General features: G+C 42.6%; 1 protein-coding gene across 3 annotated transcripts in view; it reads right to left on the bottom strand.

Annotated features, from left to right (window-relative positions):
- Positions 1-25,823, bottom strand: part of adarb2 (adenosine deaminase RNA specific B2 (inactive)) — a 776,642-nt gene that overhangs the window by 109,199 nt on the left and 641,620 nt on the right. For all 3 annotated transcript variants that reach the window (XM_072576158.1, XM_072576159.1, XM_072576160.1), the window contains one exon: positions 9,270-9,421. In XM_072576158.1, the coding sequence (XP_072432259.1) occupies positions 9,270-9,421 (152 nt within the window). The remainder of the gene's footprint in view (positions 1-9,269; positions 9,422-25,823) is intronic.

Raw genomic sequence — 25,823 nt, 5'->3', positions numbered from 1 at the left:
CTCCAGGATGAACATTTCCCATCAACGACCACCCTCTGTATTCTTTCATCTAGCTGATTTCTTATCCAAATTGCTGAATCACCCTCAATCCCATGCCTCTGTATTTTGTGCAGTAGCCTACTGGGGGAAACCTTATGAAACGCTTTACTGAAATCCATATGCACCACATCAACTGGTTTACCCTCATTCACCTGTTTGGTCACCTTCTCAAAAAACTCAATAAGGTTTGTGAGTCACAACCGTCCCTTCACAAACCATGTTGCCTATCCCTAATCAAATTATTCCTTGGAGTTTAGAAGCATGAGGGGTGATCTAATTGAAACATACAGAATACTGAATGGCCTGTACAGAGTGGATGTTGGGAAGATGTTTCCATTGGTAGGAGAGACTAGGACCCAAGGGCGCATTAAAGACCTTTTAGAATGGAGATAAGATGAAACTTCTTCAGCCAGAGAGTGGTGAATCTATGGAATTCATTGCCACAGAGATTGTGGAGGCCAGGTCATAAGTTTAAAACTGAGATAAATGGATTCTTAATTATCATGGGGTTCAAGGGTTACAGGGAGCCAGCAGGAGAGAGGGTTGAGCCATGGTGGAGTAGACTCGATGGGCTGAATGGCCTCATTTCTGCTGCTCTGTCTTATGGTCTTACGTTCAGTGCATTTTGAATCAGCTTAATGTAGTTGGATGGGATTAGTTTAAATCACACTATCCAGAATCAGTTTGAAAAGTTTAAACAGAACAGTTAATAAGAGTGACCCTCTGAGCTCCACTGCAAAATCTAACAAACAGAAATTCAAAGTAATTTATTAGCATGGGTAAATTTTCATATGTTTGAACTTCGCAAAGTCATTACTTGTTAATATGTATGCAGTCAGAAATGCTATACTTCCTCGTATTTCAACTTTCTGCTTTTGAATGCTTGTACATAACAAATTTAGGAAGTGGGTTCTTGATGCTTCTGATGGGTTAGGGCACTTAGAGTGGCATGGTGGCTAAGTGGTCAGCACTGCTGCCTCACAGTGCTCGGGATCTTGGTTTGATTCCACCCTTAGGCAACTGTCTGTGTGGAGTTTGCACGTTCTCTCTGTGTTTGTTGTGCACTTCCTTCAGGTGGTTCGATTTTCACCCACAGTCAAAGATGTGCAGGTTCGGTGAGGTGGATTGCCCATAATGTGCAGGCTGGATGGATTAGCTGTGGGAAATAGGGTTACAGGGGGGTCTGGATGGATTTTTTTTGACAGTTGGTGTGGATTTGATGGCTTGCTTCCACACTGGATTCTATGACAGATGAAAACTGGAAAACATGCTAACATAGACCAATGAACATTTATTAACTAAATACACTATTTACAGATGGTTCAGCAGGACTACAGAAGAACTTCATCCATTAGATCCTAATTCGATGTGACTTGACATCTCTGCCCATTTATATGATAGCTATTAACTCATGGAATTGCATTTAATTTTATTGTTTATTGTCCTATGAAGCATTTGCATTTATATCACAGGAGCGTCAATCAGTTGTTGTCTTTTTGCAATAAAGGGTGAAGTGGCTATTTTCATTACTTACAAATTCTTGACACACGACAAAACACACTGTCTTGAAGTTTCTGATTTAAGTGAAATTTAATTAGTGGGAACAAAGGCAAAGAGCCAATTACTGAGCACATAGAATAATGATCAAGCAGTTAATTAGCCGTAAGTAATGACAGACAATTGATAATTTGACTGAGAATGGTGTAATATTTTTGCAAAAATTTCTGAGTTTAGAAAGACAATTTTTTTCAAACATTGGGCAACTTTCCACAGGGGACAATTTCAAAACACAGCATTATTGAAGGAGCATAAGAAGCAGGATGGAAACTGGAAAACTGTGAGCTTAGGAAGTGTTCCTGAGGGATGGAACTCTCCATGTCTTACTGTTTTAAGTAATGTGCTCCTTTGGTCTTGGGGAATTTGGGATCCATGGGAATGGGGAGCAGTTGGTTTAAATATAGCTAGGGTTGCATGATGGTTTTCCAGAACTAGCTCAATTATGTTATAGAGCTGGGAAAGGATTTCTCAAGATACATACATTTTGTACTTGCACAGAGAAATGTTTGCAATTGTATCGTAAGTAAGGTAGCACAGTAAACAGAGTTATTCAGGTTATGTTACATATATAACTGAAAAACAAAGTATCCTACAGACAAATTTCTAAGCATTAAATCACCTTATCTCAAGTGACATTGCTGTTGTCCTTAAAGGCAAAACTCATGCAGAATGCAACAATGAGTTGTCTCCACCAATGGAAGCTCCCATGAACGAGTGTGAGGGACTGGCGCATATGAATGGTGGTGCAGGCTTGAAGGGCAGAATGGCCTACTCCTGCACCTATTGTCTATTGTCTATTTTATCAGGGATGCTCTGGGTGATTGGTAAGTCCACAAGCAAGGGCCACAGTCTAATGGTACAGGGTAGTCCAGTTAGGACTGAGATGAGGAGAATTTTATTCACCCAGAGAGTGGTGAGCCTGTGGAATTGTCTGCCTCTGAAAGTGTTTGAATGTTTTCAAGAAGGAGATATAGTTCTTGGTGCTAAAGGGTTCAAATGGGGAGAAAGTGGGGACAGGGTACCGAGTTGGATGACCAATCATATTGAATGGTCGAATGGGCTTGAATGGCCTAATCCTGCTCCTATTTTCTATGTAGGATGAAGATTATGAAAGGCTTTCGTGTCGCATTTTGGATAGCTGCTGAAATCAAATGGTATGCAACATATTCATTATAGTGCCTGTTTTTACGTAGTAGTGAATTACTGATGCACACTTTCAGAGTAATATCTTGAGGTGGCAGGGGTTTTGCCTGCCAGTGAGAGAACTCGCAAGAGACGAATGCTGTCTCTTTATGGGGAAAGCTCCACTGAATCACAAGCCAATTAAACAACAGCGAGCCAGACGATGGGTCTTCTCAAGATCCGGTGACAGATAGTCTTGCATACTGAGTGCTGTTGGCCAATCAGGGGTAGGCATGCCTGTGCTCAGCAGTGCCACAGGGCAGGACACAGTTACTGCAGAAGATATTTTCCCCTTTGGAATCCCAGGGTGACAGAATGACTCAGACCACAGGCACGTGATGTGAGTGAGGGGCTAGGGGACTTGCAGAGCAGTGTCATAGGGAATGAGATTCATGGAGATTTGGCAGGAAGGGCAGGGGTTTGGATCTGAGCCATCAGCCCATCTTATGTCCGATCCTTTGATTAATCACGTTGCATCTTTGGTCAAAGGGTATCCCTCCTCCACCTGAGGGGTCGGATTTCACATTGACCGGACGGTGCTAAACCAGCAGCGGTGAAATGTGGCTCCAGATGGATCTAAAACGGGGACAGGGTATGAAGATTGACCATGAGTTCTCCCATCCAGAACGAACTCCGGTGGAGTTGGGAAGAAGGGGGTGGGGGTGGGGTCAGAAGACCATCATCCCACCTGATGAAATGCCCTTCCCTTCTCCAGACTCATCACCAGAGAGAGCCCTTAGAACCATTTCAATGCAGAAAGAGGACATTTGGCCAACTTAGTCTGTGCTATCTCTTCACAATTTAGCTCGTTCCCGTCTCTAGGTTCTCTCATCTGAAATTTTCCAGAGACTTTCTTGTTCCTCAATTAACCAATCCCTTTTTTTTTCAAACTGCAATCGAACCTGTCAGATTTCCATCAGTTTACCATTACTCTCTTGCAAATTAATTTAAACCTGTGATCCCTAGTTTTTTACTCTTCTGCCATTGGGGGTCATTTGTCACTGTCTGTTTTCTCATTCATTGAAAGTGCTTACTCAAAAATGGTGCACAATCAGGCATTGACCATTCTCCACAGGACACCATTACTGCATTTCAGAAGCATTGTATTGGTTGTAAAGCGCTCTGGAACATCAAAGAACAAAGAGAGAACAAAGAACATTACAGCATAGTATCAGGCCCTTCGGCCCTCCAAGCCTGCGCCGATCCAGACCGTCTATCTAAACCTGCAGCCTATTTCCTAAGGATCTGTATCCCTTTGCTCCCTGCCCATTCATTTATCTGTCTAGATACATCTTAAATCATGCTATCGTTCCCGCCCCAACCACCTCTGCTGGCAATGCGTTCCAGGCATCCACCACCCTTTGCATGAAGAACTTGCCCCACATATCTTCCCTAAATGTTTACCCTCTCACTTTGAACTCATGACCCCTAGTAATTGAGTCCTCTACTCTGGGGACAAAAGTTTCTTGCTATCTACCCTGGCTACACCTCTCATGATTTTGTAGGCCTCAATCAGGTACCCCCTCAACTGCTTTCTTTCCAATGAAAATAATCCTAATCTACTCAACATCTCTTCATAGCTAGCACCCTCCATACCAGGCAACATCCTGGTGAACCTCCTCTGCACCTTCTCCAAAGCATTCACATCCTTCTCGTAATGTGGCGACCAGAACTGTACACAGTATTCCAAATGTGGCCGAACAGAAGTCTTATGAAGCTGTAACATGACCGGCCAACGCTTGTACTCAATCCCCTGTCCAATGAAGGAAAGCATGCCGTATGCCTTCTTGACCACTCTACTGATCTGCATTGCCACCTTCAAGGAACAATGGACCTGAACACCCAGATCTCTCTGTCCATCAATTTTCCCCAGGACTTTTCCATTTACTGTATAGTTCGCTCTTGAATTGGATTTTCCAAAATGCATCATCTCACATTTGTATGGGTTGACCTCCATCTGCCATTTCTCTGCCCAACTCTCCAATCTATCTATATTCTGCCATATTCTCTGACTGTCCCCTTCACTATCTGCTATTCCACCAATCTTAGTGTCATCTACAAACTTGCTAATGAGGCAACCTACACTTTCCTCCAAATCATTGGTATATATCACAAACAACAGTGGTCCCAGCACGAATCCCTGTGGGACACCACTGGTCACAGGTCTCCACTTTGAGAAGCTCCATTCCACTACTATTCTGTCTCCTGTTGCCCAAACAGCTCTCTATCCATCTAGCTAGAACACCCTGGACTCCATGCAACTTCATCTTCTTCATCAGCTTACTATGGGGAACCTAATCAAATGCCTTACTAAAGTCCATATATATGACATCTACATCCCTTCCCTCATTAATCAACATTGTCACCTCTTCAAAGAATTGTATTAGGTTTGTAAGACATGACCTTCCCTGCACAGAACCATGCTACCTATCACTGATAAGCCCATTTTCTTCCAAATGGGGATATATCCTATCCATCAGTATCTTCTCCAGTAGCTTCCCTACCACTGACATCAGGCTCAGAGGTCTGTAACTATGTAGATTATCCCTGTTACCCTTCTTAAACAAGGAGACAATATTAGCAATTCTCCAGTCCTCTGGGCCCTCCCCCATTTTCAAGGATGCTGCAAAGATATCTGTTATAGCCCCAGCTACTTCCTCTCTTGCTTCCGTCAGTCACCTGGGATAGATCCCATCTGGACCTGGGGACTTGTCCACCTCAGTACCTTTTAGAATACCCAACACTTCCTCCCTCCTTATACTAACTTGACCTAGCGTAATCAAAGATCTATCCATAACCTCAACATCCGCCATGTCCTTCTCCTTGGTGAATATTGTTGCAAAGTACTCATGAATCTCATCCATTTTTTCTGACTCCAATCATATCTTTCCTCCTTTGTTCATGAGTGGGCCAACCCTTTCCCTCGTTACCCTCTTGTTCCTTATTTAAGAATAAAAGGTTTTGGGGTTTTCCTTAACCCTGTTTGTTAAGGATATCTTATGACCCCTTTTAGCCTTCTGAATTCCTCATTTCAGATTGGTCCTACATTCCTGAAGAAGGGCTGATGCCCGAAACGTCGATTCTCCTGTTCCTTGGAGCTGCCTGACCTGCTGCGCTTTTCCAGCAACACATCTTCAGCTCTGATCTCCAGCATCTGCAGTCCTCACTTTTTTCACCAAAATTGCCGATATTCTTCCAAACCTTTATCTGTCTTCAGTCTAGACATTATAGAGTCATAGAGATGTACAGCATGGAAACAGACACTTCGGTTCAACCAGCCCATGCCAACCATATATCCCAACCCAATCTAGTCCCACCTGCCAGCACCCGGCCCATATCCTTCCAAACCCTTCCTATTCATATACCCATCCAAATGCCTCTTAAATGTTGCAATTGTACCAGCCTCCACCACATACTCTGGCAGCTCATTCCATACACGTACCACCCTCTGTGTGAAAAAGTTGTTCCTTAGGTCTCTTTTATATCTTCCTCTCTCACCCTAAACCTATGCCCTCTAGTTCTGGACACCCCGACCCCAGGGAAAAGACTTTGCCTATTTATCCTATCCGTGCCCCTTATAATTTTGTAAACCTCTATAAGGTCACCCCTCAGCCTCTGACACTCCAGGGAAAACAGCCCCAGCCTATTTAGCCTCTCCCTATAGCTCAAATCCTCCAACCCTGGCAACACCCTTGTAAATCTTTTCTGAACCCTTTCAAGTTTCACAACATCTTTCGAATAGGAAGGAGACCAGAATTGCATGCAATATTCCAACAGTGGCCTAACCAATGTCCTGTACAGCTGCAACATGACCTCCCACCTCCTGTATTCAATACTCTGACCAATAAAGGAAAGCATACCAAACGCTTTCTTCACTATCCTATCTACCTGTGACTCTACTTTCAAGGAGCTACGAACTTGCACTCCAAGGTCTCTTTGTTCAGCAACACTCCCTGGGACCTTACCATTACGTGTATAAGTCCTGCTAAGATCTGCTTTCCCAAAATGCAGCATCTCGCATTTATCTGAATTAAACTCCATCTGCCATTTCTCAGCCCATTGGCCCATCTGGTCAAGATCCTGTTGTAATCTGAGGTAACCCTCTTTTCTATCCACTACACCTCCAATTTTGGTGTCATCTGCAAACTTGCTAACTGTACCTCTTATGCTCGCATTCAAATCATTTATGTAAATGACAAAAAGTAGAGGGCCCAGCACCGATCCTTATGGCACTCCACTGGTCACAGGCCTCCAGTCTGAAAAACAACTCTCCACCACCACCCTCTGTCTTCTACCTTTGAGACAGTTCTGTATCCAAATGGCTAGTTCTCTTTGTATTCCATGAGATCTAACCTTGCTAATCAGTCTCCCATGGGGAACCTTGTCGAACGCCTTACTGAAGTCCATATAGATCACATCTACTGCTCTGCCCTCATCAATCTTCTTTGTTACTTCTTCAAAAAACTCAATCAAGTTTGTGAGACATGATTTCCCACGCACAAAGCCATGTTGACTATCCCGAATCAGTCCTTGCCTTTCCAAATACATGTACATCCTGTCCCTCAGGATTCCCTTCAACAACTTGCCCACCCCCGAGGTCAGGCTCACCGGTCTATAGTTCCCTGGCGTGTCCGTACAGCCCTTCTTAAACAGTGGCACCACGTTTACCAACCTCCAGTCTTCCGGCACCTCACCTGTGACTATCGATGATACAAATATCTCAGCAAGAGGCCCAGCAATCACTTCTTGGGCTGCCCACAGAGTTCTCAGGTACACCTGATCAGGTCCTGGGGATTTATCTACTTTTAACCGTTTCAAGACATCCAGCACTTCCTCCTCTGTAATCTGGACATTTTGCAAGATGTCACCATCTATTTCCCTACAGTCTATATCTTCCATATCCTTTTCCACAGTAAATACTGATGCAAAATATTCATTTAGTATCTCTCCCATTTTCTGTGGCTCCACAGAAAGGCCGCCTTGCTGATCATTGAGGGGCCCTATTCTCTCCCTAGTTACCCTTTGTCCTTAATATATTTGTAAAAACCCTTTGGATTCTCCTTAATTCTATTTGCCAAAGCTGTCTCATGTCTCCTTTTTGCCCTCCTGATTTCCCTCTTAAGTATACGCCTACTTTCTTTTTAGTCTTCTAAGGATTCATTCGATCTATCCTGTCTATACCTGACATATGCTTCCCTTCTTTGTCTTAACCATGTCTTTTTTCCTCTTAGCCCATCTCACAATTACATCTGTCATCCATGATTCCCTAATGTTGCCATTTCTATCCTTCAGTTTCACAGGAACATCTCCCTCCTGAACTCTTATCAACCTCTCTTTAAAAGCCTCTCATATATTGAATGTGGATTTCCCTTCAAACAGCTGCTCCTAATCTACATTCCTCAGCTCCTGTCAAATTTGGTATAGTTGGCCTTCCCCCAGTTTAGCATCTCCCTTTCGGACCACTCTCATCTTTGTCCTGAGGTTGTGAAAGATAACTGTCTCAACATATATCTTTCCTTTTTTTCACAAAGCGGAGTAATGAAGTTGTCCTGTCCAATATTTATTTCTTAGTCAACATGACAAGAACAAGAACAGATCATCTGGTCACTATCACTTCAATGTTACTCTGAACTTGTTATTTTGGTATTTTTCAAATTCTTTACAATGATTTTGTACTTTTTAATTTCTGTAATACTGGACTTTTTAAAAAAATATTTTTCCCTGAGAATTTTTACTCAAGAATCTGTGCCAAGGTACCTTTGTACCTGAGTTGGCACTGTAAGTGGTGACTCGTAAACGTTTCACTGTACTCATGTAAGTACGTGTGTCAATAAAACTAATTCAATTCCATTCAATTCAATAACCTTTAATAGGACCTTTTGAGGTGCCAATGTGCAATCATAAATTATATTCTACTTCACAACAATGATTCCGTTTCAAGAGTACTCAATTAGCTGTAAAGTGATTCGAAACATCCCGATATTATGAATGAAAGTAGAAGAATGGAAGTGCTTCTCTTTGACTGTAATTCAAAAGTATTTCATTAGCTGTGATCTGATTTGTGATGGCATGAGACAATGAACGGCTCTTTATGTTTACCTTAGATACAAATGCAAGTTGCCATTTTTGGTGTTCTCTTTATCAGCACTGACAAATTCTGAGATGTTCCCAAAACCTTTCCTTGTGAGGTACATTGCAAGGTATTCCTCTGCTTACTAGATTTTTCAGCACTTGAACAGAGTGAACTTCCAAAGCCTTGTGTGGTGATTTAAAAAAAATGAAATTGGCATGTTTTTACATGTGTGAGCAAGTTCAAGCACAGAATTGAACACCTGACTGCTAGTTCCAAAAGCTCGTAGTTTGTGTCATTACATTTGGATACTGCAAAATCTCAGTCTTTCCACTGTTGAGTGTTGTGTATTTGTTTCTGAAATGCACAATGACCATGGATATTCTGCACCAATAAAAGCCATGTGTAGGTTACCACTTACATTCAGCCCTTTCTTCTCGATGAGAGTTGAGGCGTGCATCTCCGCATGGGGGTGTGCTTATGTATAGATGGAAAAGGATGCTATCTTTCAGCTTGTAGCCTCCCTCCTTCTGACGAGCAAAAATTGATCGTTCCCAGTCATCTGGCTGTTTACTTTTGGAAACAGAAAGAGATTTAATCAGTTCGTTAATTTAGTGAATTCTGCACTAGCAAACTTCATTCAGTTCTCAGTGACCAGCAGTTATCTAAATTGTTTCACTTACGGTTGTGTAATCTTTGCACAGCTCGGAAATAATGCCAATATAGGTACAATCTGTGTTTTGGAAAGTGAATGTCATTGCATTTATCTATAACCCATATTTTTTAAAAAGAAAACCATTCAACATTTTCTCTGAGCATTTAACCCTTTGGTTGCTATAAATCCTTTCTCCAGACATGAATGCAATGCCATTTTTAAGTGCCATGAACCAAATTATTAGTAAAATAAAAGAGCAGGGGATTGGGTTTCATGCATTCAATTTTTAGAATGGATGATGCTAACAGCGCAATTTTTCATTTGAAATTAAAATTTATTTTGTTTATATATATTAATATGTTTTCACGAAACAATTCGGACTCATTCAACTCGTACGTCCTTGGTAGCACAGAAGTTGACTATTGCTTTAAAAGGCAACATGTTGTTAAAATGTTTTGTCCATTGGAGTAACGAAAAAATGTCAAAATCTAATGCAAATGATCTGCTGTTAGATTCTGCATTTGGACAACATTTGCTGAATAATCCTGGGCACGCTGATAGTTATATTAACACCCAACTTAAGTCTTAATTATCCAAAATTCTCTTGATGTGTAGATGGTCATATCAGATCAAAAGTTAGCTTCTGTGATTCCTTTATTCAAAAAGAGAGGGAGAGAGAAAGGAAGAAAATACAGGCTAATTAACATAACATAATTTGAAAAAGGGAAATCATGTTTGACTGAACTATTGGAGTTCGTTGTGGAAGTAACATGTGCAGTGGGTAACAGGAAAACCAGTTCATGTACTCTTAGATTTCCAGAAGGCTTATGATAAGGTGCAAATAATTACAGATTATTGCAGAAAGTAAAAGGTTATGGAGTAGGGGTGTAGCATAATGACACTGATAGAATATTGGCTGGCTAACAGGAAGCTCAGAGTCGGCATAAATGGCTCTGTTTCAGATTGGCAAGATATAGTGAGTGGTGTGCCACGGATCAGTTTAAATGTTTCATAATTTTGATAGGTGACTTAAATGAAAATGGTTGCTAAATTTGCTCACAACATAAAGACAGGTAGGGAAGTCAGTTGTGAAAAGGACACAAGGAAGTTGCATAAAGTTATTGATAGTTGAGTGTGTGGTGTTGGAAAAGCACAGCAGGTCAGGCAGCATCCAAGGACTAGGAGATTCAACGTTTCGGGCATAAGCCCTTCATCAGGAATGGGCTCATTCTCATTCCTGCTGAAAGGCTTATGCCCGAATTGTGATTCGCCTGCTCCTCAGATGCTTCCTGACCTGCTGTGCTTTTTCAGCACCACAGTCTTGACTCTGACCTCCAGCATCTGCAGTCCTCACATTGTCCTGAAGTTATTGATAGTTTAAATGTGTGTGCAAAACTATGCCAAATAGAACATAATGTTGGAAAATGTGAATTTGCCCATCTTGACAGCAAGAATACAAAAGTGGAACTTGAATAAGATTTTATAAAAAGTGGATGCAACAGGACTAAGATGACACCTTTCAAACCAATTTGGTACATTTTTAGCAAGTGTGAACCTTTAACACCCTAAAGGTCCATGTCAGTAGAAATTGAGAGAGAGAGAGAGAGAGAGAGAGAGAGAGGAACTTTGCACATCCTCAGGCTTGTATGAGCTTGGAAGCAGAGTAGACCATATAAACAGATTGCTGTGGGCAGAACGACCTAGGATTTACGCTTCATTTTTATTCCACAGGAATGAAATGGAAAGAATGGATAACAGGCGTTTGAAGGTTGATATTTTTTCGTACGTATGGGACAGATGTTGGACGGTGTGGGAGTCTCTTTTTCAGAACTTGATGGAGAGTAATTTACAGAGGTTAATAAAAGCCTAATTTGCAAAATGTAGGTTTTTTTGTTTTGTTTCCTCCCTTCAGCTTCTTCCCTGCCAACTCACTCACTGGGACAAGTCCCCAACTACACAAACTGTAACAGCTGTACCATCCATTTCCATTTCCTGCAATATCTGCCTCTCTCTAATTCCAGAAGGTAAACAGCCTGACATTACACAGAAAGGTTCTGCCTTTTATTTGACTCCTCGCCCCTTACGTGGAATGTTGACTGCCTTTATCGGGGTTTGGACTGATATCATGGACTCATAGCCATAGAGATGTACAGCACGGAAACAGACCCTTCGGTCCAACCCATCCATGCCGACCAGATATCCCAACCCAATCTAGTCCCACCTGCCAGCACCCGGCCCATATCCCTCCAAACCCTTCCTATTCATATACCCATCCAAATGCCTTTTAAATGTTGCAATTGTAATTGATGGCTGCCAATTAATTACACTGCTGGGATTCCCCCAAGTGAAGGCCATCTCCCTTGAGTTGACCGATGCCTGCCAACAAGTATGATAAGCTTCCTGGCTTTGTAGCTGTGCTAGACATTAGGGCGATACAGCAGTAACATTAGCCTGGCATCTCTGGCTGAGCTCAAAGTGCAAAACAAAGGGTATGACAATGCAAGTCAGGGATGCTGTGACCTTCTAGGTGAGCTCAGAGTCAGTGTGTGCTGTAGGAGTAAGTGAAGTGCTGACAAATGCAGCCTGGTCCACTCCATGAGCTGGGTGCATGCTCTTCAGCTCAGTGTATCCTTGCTGCAACATCACAATGATGGCTTCTGGTGCAACCCAAGGTGCAGCGTTGAAGTGGAGAAGCATCCTGTAAGTGGATTGGAGGTATGCCATGAGGATTCAAAGCGGCTGGTACCTGTCAACTGCCATTTGGCCCATCACGTCTGCATCAATTCTCTAAAGAGCATTCCACCTAGATGTGGACCCACCCCCTAACTGATCGCCATATCCCTGCATTTACCATGGCTAACCTGCCTAACATGCACATCCATGGGCAATTTAGCATGGCCAATCCATCTAACCTGCACATTACTGGACTGTAGGAGGAAACTGGAGCACCCAGTAGAAATCCACACAGAAACGGGGAGAACATGCAAACTCCACACAATCACCCGAGACTGGAGTGAGGCAGCTGTGCTAGCCACTGAGCCACCATGCCACCTCAGAATACTTAAAAACTCTGCTTGCGCCACGTTTTTAGGAAGGGTGAAAGCCTTGATCTTCAGAGAGGAAAATAATTGCTGTCTATTTTACATGCGAGAGCACTTACTTTCAAACAGTGGCCCCCAGTTCTACATTTTCCCACAAGAGGAATCATTCTCTCCACATCCACCTTGTCAAACCCTTTGGGATCTTATCTATTTTAAGCAAGTTACTTCTTACTGCTCTGAACACCTGCAGAGACAGACTCAGTCAGTCCAACCTTTCCTCATAAAACACTCTGCGAATTCCATGTACTACTTTCATAAACTTTCTTCGGACTATAATCAATATATTGATCATCCAAATTTTCTTTTGTGCTTTTTGGCATAGGTGCGGCATGGGATGGCTTGTGAAGTCTGAATTCTCTGAAAACTTAATACAGTGGGGTAGCACGGTGGCTCAGTGGTTAGCAGGGATATGGGCCAAGTGCAGGGAAATGGGGTTATGGGAAATGGGCGGACATTTTGGTCAGCATGGACCAGTTTGGGCCAAAAGGCCTGTCTCCATGCTGTAGGACTTAATGACTCTATCTACTCATATATATAATTTTAAAGTATAGATTAGGGATTGTATCACATTCCTCAGTGAACACAAAGACTTAGGGCATTATACTGTTTCATTTCTACAGAAAGGGGCACTGGTATAATGGGAACAATACCACATTGATGAGATGGACAGGCAACCAGTGCAGAAAATTCAAACCTGTTCAGCATCCCCTAAGACTCTACAGTATTAGATCACACTTCTCACTGCTTTCTTTGGTAAGATTAATGATACGTAGCAGTTTCCATGACAGTGTCACACACAAAAAATAACCTTATTAGATCAAAACGTTTGAAGACTATCAGGCTTGTCACTCGTTTTCCTTTCCATATATTTAACCTTTGATGTTGTTGTTCCATTCATGATCTTGCTGCTTTGTTTATTTAAAGCCTGAAAAGGCACTATGGATGTAATGGACCCAGTTTAAAAATATATATATTTATTCTTTCTGGGTGCCATTGTTTAACCATTCCACAACAATGACAGAATATTGGGATCATAGGAAGATAGGAACAACAAAACATAGGAACAGGATCAGGCTATTTAGCCCTTTGAGATTGTTCCACCATTCAATAAGATCATGGCTGGACAAAGACCTACATTTGGACACTTATCCCTTAATATCTGTACTTGACAAAGTGTATCTACTTCACGTTTAAAACTAACAAAAATCTAGCATCCACTGTTATTTGTGGAATAAAGATTCCAAACATCCACCACTTTTTGTCCAGGAGTGCTTTCTAACATCTCTCCTGAATGGTCTGGTCCTAACTCCCTGACTATGCCCCCAAATTCTGCAATTCCTAACCAGTGGAAATAGTTTATCTTTATTGACCCTGTCTTTTCCTGTTAATATGCTTTAACCTTCTAAATTCTTGAGAAAACAGGTATCATTCTGGTAAACTTACATTGTATTCCCTCCAAGGCCAATATATCCTTCCTAAGGTCTGCTGCCCAGATCTGCTCACAGTACTCCAAGTGGGGTCTAACCAGGATTTTGTGTAACTGCTGCATGGTTTCTGCATCCTTGTACCTTATACCTAGTCCCTTAGATATAAAGGCCAGCAATCCATTAGTTTTCACGATTATTTTCTGCACCTGTTCATGACATTTAAAGGTCTATGCACCTCAACGCCCAAGTCACTTTGGAAATTCACTTTATTTAACTTCAATCTATCTCAAAATTATCTTGACCTATCCCTTTTCAGACCAGAATGGGTAACCTCACACTTGTTTACAATGAACTGCATTTGTCCCATTCACTTAGTCTGTCAATATTCCTTTGAAAGTTTATGCTATACTCTCAACAATGTCACCTAATTTTGTTTGGGTGATTCTTTCAAAAAACTAGCATAGGGACAATGGACTGTTTGGCCTCCTGCTGTACTGTATCATGCCATGAAACTCTTATTAGGATATTTCAAATTGTGACCCTCCAGCACAGTATTGGTGCTATTATAGAGGATTAAACATTTGTCGGACTTCATTGTCATTACAGCTTCCATCTGCCTGCGATTGGCCCACAACCTATAAACATTTTCTATTCATGCACCTGTCCAAATATTTTTTTGAATGTTGTAACTGTACCTACGTCTATCATTTCCTCGTCCCATGGAAGCTGTAATGACAATGAAGTCCGACAAATGTTTAATCCGCTATAATACCACCAATACTGTGCTGGAGGGTCACAATTTGAAATATCCTAATAAGAGTTTCATAGCATGATACAGCACAGCAGGAGGCCAAACAGTCCATTGTCCCTATGCTAGTTTTTTGAAAGAATCACCCAAACAATGAAAGAAACCACTAAGGAGCTGATTTCTCAACCACTCATGCATCCTCTTGGTGTGAATGACAAAATCAGGTCATGATTAATGTCATTTCTTGACTAAACCCATGGAGTAAGGGAAGCGATGAATCTCTCCATATTCCGCATTACTCCGTTAAGAAACACCACCCCTGTGTTAATCCATTAACACTTGCTATTTGTGGTGGTGTGGAGAGACTTCCATTTTTACAACTTTTATGGTTTGAAAAGTACCAAATCTATTTTCAACCAAAACTGACTTTTCTATTTGGTGGAGACCCTATTTACCTGCAAACATACAAAGATGAGTTTGAACAGTTGATAGTTCAGCCTCTCAAGCCTGCTTTGCCATTTAATAAGGGGTGGTATTACTTCGCATAATGAAGACATGAGAAGATAGTAGCCCCGTGGTAATGTCACAAGTCTAGAAAGCTAGAGTCCCAGGCTAACACTCAGGGGATATGGGTTCAAATCTCATCTCAGCTGCTCAAGAGATTGGAATTCATTTAACAAATGAAGAATTCAAAACTAGGCTCAGTAGCAGCTATGAGTTGCTGTAAAAACTCAGTTGGCTCATTTAAAGAGTCATAGAGTTGTAGAGCATGGAAATAGACCTTTCCATCCAATTTATCCATGCCAACTAAGTTGCCCAAACTAAACTAGTCCCATCTGCCTGCGATTGGCCCACATCCTATAAACATTTTCTATTCATGCACCTGTCCAAATATTTTTTTGAATGTTGTAACTATACCTACGTCTATCATTTCCTCGTTCCATGTAAGCACACCTTCTGCGTGAAAACATTGTCCCTCAGGTCCCTTTTAAATCTTTCTCCTCATCTAAAAGTTATGCCCTCCAGTTTCGAACTCCCCAACTTCAGGTGAAAGACATTTACTATTCACCTTATGTATGCACCTGATGATTTTGTAAACCTCTAGAAGGTCACCCCTCAACTTCCTACAGTCCAGTGAAAAAAGTCCCAGCCTCTTCTTATAACTCAAATCCTCCACTCTTGTCAACATCTTGGTAAATATTTTCTGCATCCTCTCCAATTTATGAATATCCTTCCCAAAAGCATGGTGACCAACACTGTAGATTAGATTAGATTAGATTAGATTAGATTACTTACAGTGTGGAAACAGGCCCTTCGGCCCAACAAGTCCACACCGCCCCGCCGAAGCGTAACCCACCCATACCCCTACATCTACATCCACCCCTGTACCCAACACTACGGGCAATTTAGCATGGCCCGTACTGTACTGTAGGTTGGCGAGATAGAAAAACAATCAGATGTTGGATAGGACAGGCTGAGGGGCTCTTCTGCTGCCTTCCTTTCCCCTACACTCCGATGGATCAGTGAATGGTAATTACGGAGCCACACCCAATTACAAGCCAATTCCTTCAGGAGAAAACTGCGGACAGTTCACAGCAACTGACAGAATGCTGGAGAAGGTAGAGAACGGGAGTTCTAAGGGCTGTCACTCTCACCTCCGCTCTTTTGTCCATATTTCGAGCAAGGCTGCAATGAGCTCAGGAGCTTGGGGGAGCCCAAACTGAGTGTCAGTGAGCAATTAAACATCATGCAATTGGTACAGGAAGGCAGCGTGTCACAAGGATGGACTTATCAGCAAACTAATTGTTGAAGCATGAGGCAAATCATGGGATGAAAATTCTAGCAAAATGTTTCATAGAATCCCTACAGTGTGGAAGCAGACCATTCATCCCATCAAGTCCACACCAACTCTCTGAAGAGAATCCCACACCTCCTACACTTCCGATGGCTAATCGACCTTGCCTGCACATTATGTACATTGTAGCATGGCCAATCCACCCTAACCTGTGCATCTTTGGTTTGTGGAAGGAAACTGGAACATCCAGAGGAAACTTGCGCAGACACAGGGGAGAATGTGCAAACTTCACACTGGCAGTCACCTGAGATTGGAATTGAACCTGGCTCCCTGGTGCAATGAGGCAGCAGTACTGACCACTGAGCCACTCCAGTTATCCAGCTATCAAAATGCTGCTGCTGGATATTTCAAAGCACGAATGGTCAGTGTCAATTTGGCCAGCCAGGCGTGATAGTTGCTGAATCACCTTTGGCCTACCACCTGACTTTGTTGCTGGATCGTCCCCTGAGTGCTGACGTTTCCATGCAGTGAGTGTGTGAGATGACCCTGTCACTGGCAACTAGATGGTTGCTAAGACTGAAGCTGTGCCTTTGCATGAGCAACTATGGAAATCCCTGAGGAGCAAGATCATTGTACTGAGATGTTGCCTCTGGGCAAGCTAGGCTAAATACATTGCAAACAGTTCATAATTAGTCTTGTTATGTGGATACAACAGTGCATTCTGGTACCGTATTTTGGAAAAGCACATTGGTCCAGGGCTTATACACTTAATGGCAAGGTCCTCAGGAGTGTTACTAAAGAAAGAGATCTTGGAGTGCAGGTTCATTGTTCTTGAAAGGAGAGTCACAGGTAGACAGGACAGTGATGGAAGCGTTTGGTATGCTTGCCTTTATTGGTCAGTGCATTGGGTAGAGGAGCTGGGAGGTCATGTTGTGGCTGTACGGGACATTAGTTAGGCCACTTTTGAAATATTGTAAGCAATTCTGCTCTCCCTCCTACTGGAAGGATGTTGTGAAACTTGAAAAGGTTCAGAAAAGATTTATAAGGATGTTGTCAGGGTTAGAGAGTGTGAGTTACAGAGAGAGGCTGAATAGACTGGAGAGTCGGAGGCTGAGGAGTGACCTCATAGAGGTTTATAAAATCATGAGGGGCATAGATAGGGTAAATGTACCAGGCATTTTCCCTGGGGTGGGGGAGTCCAAAACTAGAGTGCTTAGGGTTATGGTGAGAGAGGAAAGATTTAAAAGGGACCTAAGGGGCAACTTTTTCATGCAGAGGGTGGTGCATGTATAGAATGAGCTGCCAGAGGAAGTGATGGAGGCTGGTATAATTACAACATTGAAAAGGCATCTGGCTGGGTACATGAATATGAAGTGTTTAGAGGGATATGGGCCAAATGCTGGAAAATGGGACTAAATTGATTTAGGATATCTGGTCGGCTTGGACAAGTTGGACCGAAGGGTCTCTTGCCATGCTGTACAACTCTTTTCTGAAACTAACTGAACCAAACTGGTCCTACTTCATGACGATCACTGCACTACCTCTGAGTTTGAACAGGAGTTTTGATTTAGGGTTGCTCCCTCTCCCCTTGAAACTACTGACCCTTCCCCCACTTCAGCTGTGATTCTGAAATCACTCATCATGATTGCCTTACTGGATCCAGAGTGAATCATGCAAGCAAAGGTTGCCAGACACCAACATTTCCCAATCCAGCACAGTTCCTTAACATTGAAACACTCAAGGAATATTGACAACAGCTGCAAATTCACACATTATAACTTAACAGCCCTGTTGCTTTGAGCTATGAGACAGAATGACTGCAACCAATTACGCCCCTCCAGTTGGCCAGTGGACTTTCCAGACTGCACTTTGCGTGTTAAAATTGCAGAGGTCCTGCAGGGAAAATATATGGCTTGGCAGCAAGACAATGGCTTTATTAGAAAAGCAGATTGCAGTAAACAATTATACCAGAGATTAATACAAAAGCAAAACACTGCAGACATTAGAAGTATAAAGTTAGAACAAATAATGTTGGAAATACTCAGTGGGTCTGGTAGTATCTGTGGATGGAGAAACAGAGCTAACACGTCAGGTCAATGACCTTCCAACAGAACCACAGGAGCTGCCCACGGAATGTTCACCTGCTTTTTCAGACACAGAAAGGAAGATCCCACTCTCCCTTGCCTGACACCAGACAGGTTCATGATCGAGTGGGCAGGCAGGCAGCGGGAATGCCATGCACTGAACTGTATGAGCCCCCTCCCTTCAAATCCCTTCCCCAAGTGAAAGAGCATAAAATCCAGGCCTGAGTCCCGGAAAGGTGGCGAAGAATTTGGTTTGTAAACTATTCAGTTACTTTTAAAAGGAAAGCAAATTTGAGTCAAGAGTGGCTGGTCGGCATTGGATGCGATGTGAATGTGTTTCATGTTACCATGGGAACGGGGACTAAGGAATCTAGTTTTGAGCTCAGGTTACATCAACTTCCCTGCAAATCAAAGACAGCAGTTTCAAGTGATCAGCAGTGAGAAACAGCTAGTTGGCTTTGCAAAGTAGACAGGCAGGAGGCTGGAAAAACACAGCAAGCCAGGCAGCACCAGGAGGTTTCCAGAGAACTTCTTCAAAGTGGGCATCCTTTGAAGAAACTTCGCAGTGGAACAAACTTGGTTAGAGACAAAAACGTTCCTGATGCTGCCTGGCTTGCTGTGTTCTTCCAGCCTCCTGCCTGTCTTGTTTAGTTGGCTTTGCAAATGGTCACAGTCGGATGCAGGAGGACAATGGGCTCTAGCTGGAGAAATGCAACCCGTAGCCTGCCTGAGGGACCTGAAGCAAGGATAGGTTGGTTATACCAATGATGGAGCATCATCCCATGCAAGAACAGCATTAAATGTTTCTCACTGTTCATGGGGCATGAAGGGAAATAACTAACAAAAGGATGATCAGTTTCCATCCCTATAGAACCAATAGGACTGAGATCCCTAGCCTGCAACAGTTAGCATCTGGGGATTGTATGTGGTCCATAGTTTTGCAACGGAATGTTTTAGAACATTCTGCTTCCATGTGGAAAAACAACATTTGCGCTGGGGCTGACTCCCATTTGGTCTATGTTGCTTGGCCACCTGTGGGATGGAGGGGAAAAACTGCACTAACGAAAGGATCCGTGCCCAAAATTTACCATTGACAACTATTGGGTTAGCTGAGGAACAACTTTGACAGTGATCAGCATTTTATTCTTCAGTCTGTCATTTTTGTTACTGGAACAATACAGCGCAGAACAGGCCCTTTAGCCCTCAATGTTGCGCCGACCTGTGAACTATTCTCAGCTTGCCCCCATACACAACCCCATCATCATCCATGTGCTTATCCAAGAATTGTTTAAATCTCCCAAATATGGCTGAGTTGACGACATTAGCAGGTAGGGCATTCCACGCCCTTACCACTATCTAAGTAAAGAACCTGCCTCTGACACCTACCTTACATTTATCACCCCACAATTTGTAGTTATGCCCCCCTCGTAGAAGCTGACATCATCATCCGAGGAAAAAGACTTTCACTGTCTACCCTATCTAATCCTCTGATCATCTTGTATGTCTCTATCAAATCCCCTCTTGGCCTTCTTCTTTCCAATGAGAACAGACCCAAGTCTCTCAGCCTTTCCTCATAAGACCTTCCCTCCAGACCAGGCAACGTCCTGGTAAATCTCCTCTGCACCTTTTCCAATCCTTTCACATCCTTCCTGAAATATGGTGACCAAACTGTATGCAATATTCCAAGTGTGGCCGCACTAGCGTTTTGTATAGTTGCAGCATGATATTGTGGTTCTGGAACTCAACCCCTCTACCAATGAAACCGTATGCTTTCTTAACAGCACTATCCACCTGGGTGGCTACTTTCAGGGATCTGTGTACATGGACTCCAAGATCTCTCTGCACATTCACACTGCCAAGAATCTTTCCATTGACCCAGTACTCTGCCTTCCTGTCATTCTTCCCAAAGTGCATCACCTCACATTAGCTGCATTGAACTCTATTTGCCACCTCTTAACCCAATTCTGCAGTTTATCCAAGTTCCCCTGCAACCTGTAACATTCTTTCACACTGTCCACTACTCCACCGACTTTAGTGTCATCTGCAAACATTAGCATACATTGGCCCTGATGTAGATAACAATGTATTGATCCATTCTGCCTTTACCAGGATGTTTCTGGGTATGGAAGGTTTATGTTATAAAGAAAGGATGGAAAGGCAGGGGCTTTTTACATGGGAGCATAGGAGTTTGGGAGGTGACCTTTCAGAAGTTTATAAAATCACGAGAGGGAAAGATAGGGTTAACGGTAGGTATCTTTTCCCTAGAATAGGGGATTTCAAGATGATGGGAAACACTTTTAAGGTGACAGGAGAGAGATTTAAAAAAGACATGAGGGGTATATTTTTTACACAGAGAGTGGCTCGCGTGTGGAATGAACCTTCTAAGAAAGTGGTGAATGTGGGTAGAGTCACATTTAAAAGGCACATGGGAAAGTACATGAATAGGAAAGGTTTGGAGGGATATAGGCCAGGAGCAGGCAAGTGGCATGAGTTTAGCTTGGGATTATGTTTGACATGGATTGGTTGGTCTGAAGGGTCTGTTTCCGTGCTGTTTGACTCTCGGACTTTACATGAATGTGAGATGACATATTTGGGAATAGAGGTTGAAAAATGAGTACTTTAAATTGTTCATATTTGAAGTTGGTGCTCGCTGTTCCCATGGAATACAGTCCCTCTGCAAACCCAGATTTTAACCTCTCAGTTGATTCTTGCCAACTAATGATAGCACAATTACTTTCAGGTCTTCCTATTATTGTCAGTAGTTCAAATGTGAGTTGTGCACTGATTGATTGGATTCAAAAGAAGGCAAAATAGTTTGTAAATTATTAATTCTCCCAATGTTGTAACAAAATACATTTTCATTCTTCTGTCGTAGATCTTCTGATGAAAGGGCAATCTATCTGAAAAGAGCATTAGCTATCGACATCCCATTTAAAGATGGAGTGTTGTATTTACAGACTATTCAATAAGAAGATTTCATACATTAGTCTCAGTTCATGAAAATTAAATGTATCTTATTTTAGTTAAAGTTCATTTTCCCTCCAAACTGAGCAAGCAGAACCATAAAAACCTCTGTCACCAAAATTATTTGTCCGATAAAGCGCTGAAGTGCAAACGAGTGTGTTCCTGATCGTGAAATTAGATAAACATTTCTGAGAAAAGTAGGAAGCTGGAAAATTGCCTTTGTGAGCCTTGGAAATGTTACCAAGGCAACCAGTTTATTCTCAGAGCATCTTCTTCATGTTGCTCTAATAAGTAGCAAAAAAAAGTCAATTGTGCCGTCTTGCGGTCTCTTTCCTGTCTTTCCTGATCACCTGAACCCATGAGCCATTTCCCATCCAACTGGAACGCATGGGAAACCATTGAGCTGTTCACTCGAAGGTGCTTGCAACTTCAATCCAAGATTTTGAAGTGTGAGAACAAAATGGTTTCACCACTTATTGCAAATTCAATGTTATTCGTGATTTATTGTGTGTTTGAACAACTTTCCTCACTTTGAGTGTGCCCTTTAAGTGCTTCCCTTTTATGACTATCTCTTTTCCTTTTTGACATTTTTGAATGTTAAGCTGAAGATCAATTCTGTCAAAGGTGTTGGTGGGTGTGGGATTGATGTTTGCTGTTGGTGGGTGATAACGATTGTCGTGAGTTGGGAAACGCCAGAGAAACAGAATGAGAAAATACAACTGCTTAATGCCTATACGGGGAGTTCCAGGGTGGAGACATCTAGATCATCACACCTTTCAGACAGGAAGCCTGTTCCTCAGGGACAAAGCCTATAAGAGCAACTAGGAGAAAGTGAGGGCTGCAGATGCCTGAGATCAGAGCTGAAAATGTGTTGCAGGAAAAGCGCAGCAGGTCAGGCAGCATCCAAGGAACAGGAGAATCAACGTTTCAGGCATCAGCCCTTCTTCAGCCTGAAGAAGGGCTGATGCCTGAAACGTCGATTCTCCTGTTCCTTGGATGCTGCCTGACCTGCTGCGCTTTTCCAGCAACACATTTTCAGCTCGTATAAGAGCAACTACATGAGAATGAGGGTGACTACATGAAGGTGGGGTTCAGATTGCAGTGGGGGTTGAGATCATACAGGGGTCCAGATGGTGGTGAGGGCTGAGGGGTCCGTTTGTGGTCTGGAATGGAGGTTCATTGATGATCAACAGATTTCAAAGATGGTCAGAGGAAGCAATTGGTGATCTGGTGCTCTGCTAATGGTTGGGGGTTGCAGCCTGCTCATAGTGTGCGGAGGAATGTGTTGGGAATGGTTGGATTTACTGGGTAGCTTATAAGTTTTTTGATCCTCCTAGCCCAAAGGCAGTGCTGTCGAATTACTTACCTCATGGATTCTGGCTTGTTCATCCTCTTGAAGCTACCAATTTTCCTGAGGTATGGCTGCCTCAGGCTGAAAATAAAATGGCTGTTAAAGGGAAGACACACCGCCTCATCATAATATTTAAAAGACCAAATCACACCTTGTGAACAGATTGGCTCCTTGCTGCTCACCTTGTACTCTGTTACAAACTGGAAATGGATGGTTTTGAGTTGGGCTGGAATACCACAAACGATTTCCTGCAATTTAACGCTGACAGGTACCTAAGTGACAACGTAGCCTTTGTAAACTTGAATGTCTTCCTTTCTGTATCTAGGTCTGCCCCATGATGATGATGGAATGTGAGACACCGGGACTACTTTCACTGGAAGTGAGGAGGCTGATAATCGATGAATTAGAGAGAGTTTCGATTCATTTCTTTATGCAGAAAATACCGCAGAGAATAATACTTTTAGAGAGAAAAGGGGAAATGAGCAAGGTAGTTTTGAGTTATTCTAGTGGAATTAGCATGGGAATGGTAAGGGGGTTTGGGCAGAAATGCAACTTGTTGGAGTGGGACCAAGTAGAGGTTGGCAATGGCCTTCAGTTTTAACATGGATCCAAAAGGACTGGATATGGACCTCCCGATTCCATGACAAGGCAAATAAAAGGATTACTTCAAAAACTGTATTTTAACGCTGTAAAAAGTGGAAGGATGGTTTTATGGCTGGTAAGTGCAATCCACAAGCACAGATGCTGATGAGAAAAGGGTTTAGGTGAGGCGGCTGAATCCACAGAAATATAATCCAGAGGGGTTAGGGTGGATGGAGAGTGGAGGGGGGCTGCTTATTTCTTTAAGAAGAAAGGCCTGAGATATGAATCTTTCAAGGATCAACCAATCATCACACCTAATAAAAAGATTATGCAGTATAAAACAATAAAAAAAACTTGTATTTAGATAGAATCCTTAACATAATAAAATGTACCATGGTTACATGTGTTAAAAGCTACATTGTACTGTATAGGCTAATACTAGGTCACATAGCCAAAAGCTTGGTTAAAAACAGCTTGGTTTTAAAGAGTGCCTGAAGGATGAATGTGAGATTGAGAGATGGAGAGGTTCAGAGAGGCAATATTGGAACTTCGAGCCTTATACAGCCCAAGACATAACTGCCCAATGGTGAAGCAATGAAAATTGTGGTTGTTCAGGCAGCCAGTATTAACTTCAGGCTGATATCTTTGCTCCAACTCGTCCATGCTGATCAGATATCCTAACCTAAGCTAGTCCCACTTGCCTGTATTTGGCCCATATCTCTCCAAACCCTTCCTATTCAGATACCCATCCAGATGGCTATTAAATGTTGTAATTGTACCAGCCTCCACCACTTCCTCTGGCAGCTCATTCCAACAAGCACCACCCTTCATGAGAAAAAGGTGTCCCTTAGGTCCCTTTTAAATCTTTTCCCTCTCACCTTAAACCTATGCCTTCTAGTTTCGGACTCCCCTACTCTTGGGAAAAGACCTTAACCTTCCACTCTATCCATGTCCCTTATGATTTTATAAAGCTCGATAAGGTCACCCCTCAGCCTCCAACGCTCCTAGGAAAAATCGACCCCAGCCTATTCAGTCTCTCCCTATTGCTCAAACCCTCCAAACCTGGCAACATCTTTGTAAATCTTTTCTGAACCCTTTCAAGTTTAACAATGTCTTTCCTATAGCACGGAGACCAGGATTGAATACAGTATTCTACAAGTGGCCTAACCAATATCCTGTACAGGCACAACGTGATGTCCTATCTGTGATACTCAATGCACTACCCAATAAAAACAAACATGCCACCCTGCCTACCTGTGATTCTGCTTTCAAGAAACTATGCACCTGTACCCCCTGGTCTCTTTTTTTCAGCAACACTCCACAGAGCCCCACCATTAACTGTATTAGTACTGTCCTGGTTTGCCTTACCAAAATGCAACACCTTATATTTATCTAAATTAAACTCCATTTGCTGCTCCTCGGCCCATTAGCCTTTTTATCTGTCAAATGGGACTCACTGATTGGACTAGATTAACAGCCCCAGTCAGGGAACTCATATTTTGTGAGGTCCACCTGGCCGACTTCATCAAAATCTCTACAGTCCTGTTGTACTCTGACAGAACATTCTTCACTGTCTGCTACACCACTAATTTTGGTGTCATTTGCAAATTACCAACCATACCTTCTATATTCACAATGTGGAGGAGCTGGTATTGGACTGTGGTGGACAAAGTTAAAAATCACACACCAGGTTATAGTCCAACAGGACAACTACCTGATGAAGAGGCAGCGCTTAGAAAACTAGTGCTTCCAAATAAACCTGTTGGACTATAGCCTGGTGTTGTGTGATTTTTAACTTTTATATTCACAAATAAGTCATTTGGATAAATGTCGAAAAGCAGTGGCACACTGCTAGTCACAGGCCTCCAGTTTGATAAACAGCCCTGTAGCACCACTCTCTGTCTTCACCTTCAAGCCAGTTTTGTATCCAATTGGCAAGCTCTCCTGGATTCCATGTGATTACCTTGCCAACCAAGCTACCATGCGGAACTTGTTGAATGGTTTGCTGAAGTCCATATAGACAACGTCTACCATTCTGCCTTCATCAATCTTCTTCATTACCTCTTCAAAAAGCTCAATTAAGTTAGTGACACACAATTTCCCATGCACAAAGACATTTTGACTATCCCTAATCAGTCCTTGCCTTTCCAAATGCATGTAATTCCTATGCTTCAGAATCCTCTCTAACAATGCACACATCACTGATGTCAGAGACGGAGACAGGGAGGGATGAGACCAGGCAGGGAATTGAGAACAGCGATGAAAGTT

The sequence above is a fragment of the Chiloscyllium punctatum genome, chromosome 8 (genome assembly GCF_047496795.1).
Source record: "Chiloscyllium punctatum isolate Juve2018m chromosome 8, sChiPun1.3, whole genome shotgun sequence".
Taxonomy (NCBI): domain Eukaryota; kingdom Metazoa; phylum Chordata; class Chondrichthyes; order Orectolobiformes; family Hemiscylliidae; genus Chiloscyllium; species Chiloscyllium punctatum.
This window is presented reverse-complemented; position numbering and strand designations above follow the sequence as displayed.